The sequence below is a fragment of the Triticum urartu genome, chromosome 2A, assembly GCF_056163025.1.
Source record: "Triticum urartu cultivar PI428250 chromosome 2A, HENAU_Tu73, whole genome shotgun sequence".
Classification (NCBI taxonomy): domain Eukaryota; kingdom Viridiplantae; phylum Streptophyta; class Magnoliopsida; order Poales; family Poaceae; genus Triticum; species Triticum urartu.
Window position 1 is genome coordinate 749,264,558 of NC_141874.1, and position 2,564 is coordinate 749,267,121.

At 38.5% G+C, this 2,564-nt stretch overlaps 1 protein-coding gene across 1 annotated transcript; it reads right to left on the reverse strand.

Moving 5' to 3' along the window:
- Positions 1-536: 536 nt before the first annotated feature.
- On the reverse strand, positions 537-2,210 carry LOC147987690 (putative indole-3-pyruvate monooxygenase YUCCA10). Its single transcript, XM_087540406.1, has 4 exons — positions 1,512-2,210; positions 1,019-1,252; positions 810-932; positions 537-716 (listed from the first exon to the last, which is right to left on the reverse strand). Exons 1-4 carry the CDS (start codon positions 2,208-2,210, stop codon positions 537-539), a joined length of 1,236 nt encoding a protein of 411 aa, XP_087396532.1.
- Between the last annotated feature and the right edge of the window lie 354 nt (positions 2,211-2,564).

Consider the following 2,564-nt stretch of genomic DNA (forward strand, 5'->3'; position numbering starts at 1 on the left):
CATATGGTGTTCTAAGTTTTAGTTTTAAGTTTCTAAATATGTTCACAAATATTTTTAATGATTTATAGTACGTCAGCTACCCCATGCAGATGCATGGGATGATAACTAGTGCCATTCTACGACTGAATAGCACTACAGTACCGGCGATGGATGTAGTGAACTATGCATTTATTTTAGGCTGATGTGATTACTACATCCTACAGTTGTATACTGATGGGGTAAACATGCCACAAGAGATTTTGGTATAGATAATAGTGTATTGAGCGCATGCCTTTTGCACATATAATTTCAAGTAAATAAAATATAATACACAGTTGTAGGTTCAACCAAAATTAGAAATCTCTCCGCGTAATGAGAGTACATAGCCCTTGATTATAGTATAATAGTACATATCTCTCCGGGGCTCATATGAACCTTAAAATAAACATAAATTTACTTGTCTAAAAGCTAGATACAAAGGTGACACAATGGATATATTTCTCAAAGAATCAACCTTCTAGCATGCTTGCCATGGTAAAATACATGTAAAAGATGATTTAACTTGACATAGAGTCCATCATAGATTTGATGTCATTAGCGATATTCTTGGCATCTGTTGCAATACCAGCTAATCCTCTCCTCGCCAACCCAGCACAGTAAAGCCCATTTCCACCTTTCCAATGATTCGGATATTTTTGGATGGGCAGTCCGTTGCCATTTAACATGCTCTCACCATTCTGGATTAAAAACACATAGACCCTGTTAGCAGATTTAATAATGGTTACACCAAGAAAACAAACTCAGACATGTTCAAACACAAGCTATATTACCTTGAGCCACATATTTGCCGTGCTTTTGTATCCAGTTGCAAACACAATTGCATCAAATGACATTCTTTTGCTGCATTGAAATTTAATTATGTTGCCCTTGATCTTACTAATGCTCCCTTGAACCTTTAGGAGATAAAAAATACATTGATAACTTGGCATATCAAATCAACATATGTTATAAATTTATGCCATGTCAAGGATATACTTACTTTGATGATGCCTTTTTTGATCAATCCAACAGTCCCAACATCAATTACTGCAGATCGGCCTGTTTCTGATTTGAGGGTCATTGGACCCATTTTTGGCCTTGTGATGCCATGCTGTGACAGGTCTCCAAATATTAAATACGCTACCATCACAAGGAGTTTATCCACTAGATTCAATGGAAGACGGTGAGCAAGTGTCATCCCCAAACGAATTAATTCCTTTGTCATTACATGAATCTGCAACCACAAAACATGTCACACCTCTTTTGAAGTATGCACTATAAAATAGAATTTCTTCTTTCAAGAAATAAATTTTTGTCATGTGGTTCCTCTAGTCTTTGAGTTGTTTGTGTGTGATATAAAACAGTCCATCTCTTTTTCTATGTGAAATACTTCCTATTAGTAATAACACTAAAAATTGCATCTATTCTATTAATAACTATACTAAGAGTTTGCGTTCATGCATCCAATGAAAATATATAGTGCATGTACGTACCGGGCTTCGTATAACAATCGATGTGTTGGCACCATGGGTCGCAAGGTCATAAGCAATTTCCATCCCGGAGTTGCCAGATCCAATGACCAATACATTCTTGCCAGAGTAGCTCTTGCCTGACTTGTAGCTTGAGGAGTGGATAACATCACCTGGAAAGTTTTCCAGTCCAGGGAACATTGGAATATTCTCTGCACTATTCTCACCACTTGCCACAACAAGAAACTTCGCCGTGAACTTGACTGTGGTGCACTTTGACATGTCCTTTGCCACAATGGACCAACATTTTTCATCATTGTCATATGTGGATGACTCCACGCTGATGAGATACTTTGGTTGAATGTTGAAACGCTCAACATAGTCATCCAAGTACTTCACAAACAAGGTTTTTGGTATGTACGTTGGTGCATCTACAGGGTATGACATGTGTGGCAACTCACAGAACTCCTTTGCGAGATGCAGCTTGAGGCGATCATACGCGCGGTTGCGCCAGAGTGACGTGCTACAGCTCTCGCGCTCGACGATGGCATAAGGAATTGAGAATTGGCTAAGGCATGCTGCCGTTGCGAGGCCTGCTTGCCTAGCACCAACAATCAACACTGTAACACCCTCCATTTCAAAGAGAAGACTTGACAAAGCTGTGGGATAAGTTCGGTGGTAGTCCAGTGTTTGTGTGTTTGCTCGATGAACTTTGGATGACATGCTCGTGTATGGGGGCATATATATACTGGTATCCTTCATGGGCCAATCTGTTTTATGGATTGAGGGATGAAAAAGGTAAATATTTATTGAGGCCTAATCCTAGTGTGTAGGAGTATTTCCATCTAAAAATGGAGCAGTTGTTGGTTGTGAAGGCGTGTACTGATACAAAATAGGTAGGAAACACACCGTTGATCGATTGTTGGTATTGGAAACTTATCGACCATCTTTTTTATGTGTAGATTAAAGATTCTTCATGTTTCTTTCCTTTTGCATCATCACCAATGACAATTACTACTCTAATAATATTCAAGTGTTTCTTCCTCTTTGTATACGATATAGGATATTATAAGGATA

Coding starts and splice junctions, on each gene's coding strand:
- LOC147987690 (XM_087540406.1), bottom strand. CDS start 2,210: ATGTCATCCAAAGTTCATCGAGCAAACACACAAACACTGGACTACCAC. Junction 933..1,018: donor TCAAAAAAGGCATCATCAAA/GTAAGTATATCC, acceptor TATCTCCTAAAG/GTTCAAGGGAGCATTAGTAA. Junction 717..809: donor CGGCAAATATGTGGCTCAAG/GTAATATAGCTT, acceptor TTTTTAATCCAG/AATGGTGAGAGCATGTTAAA.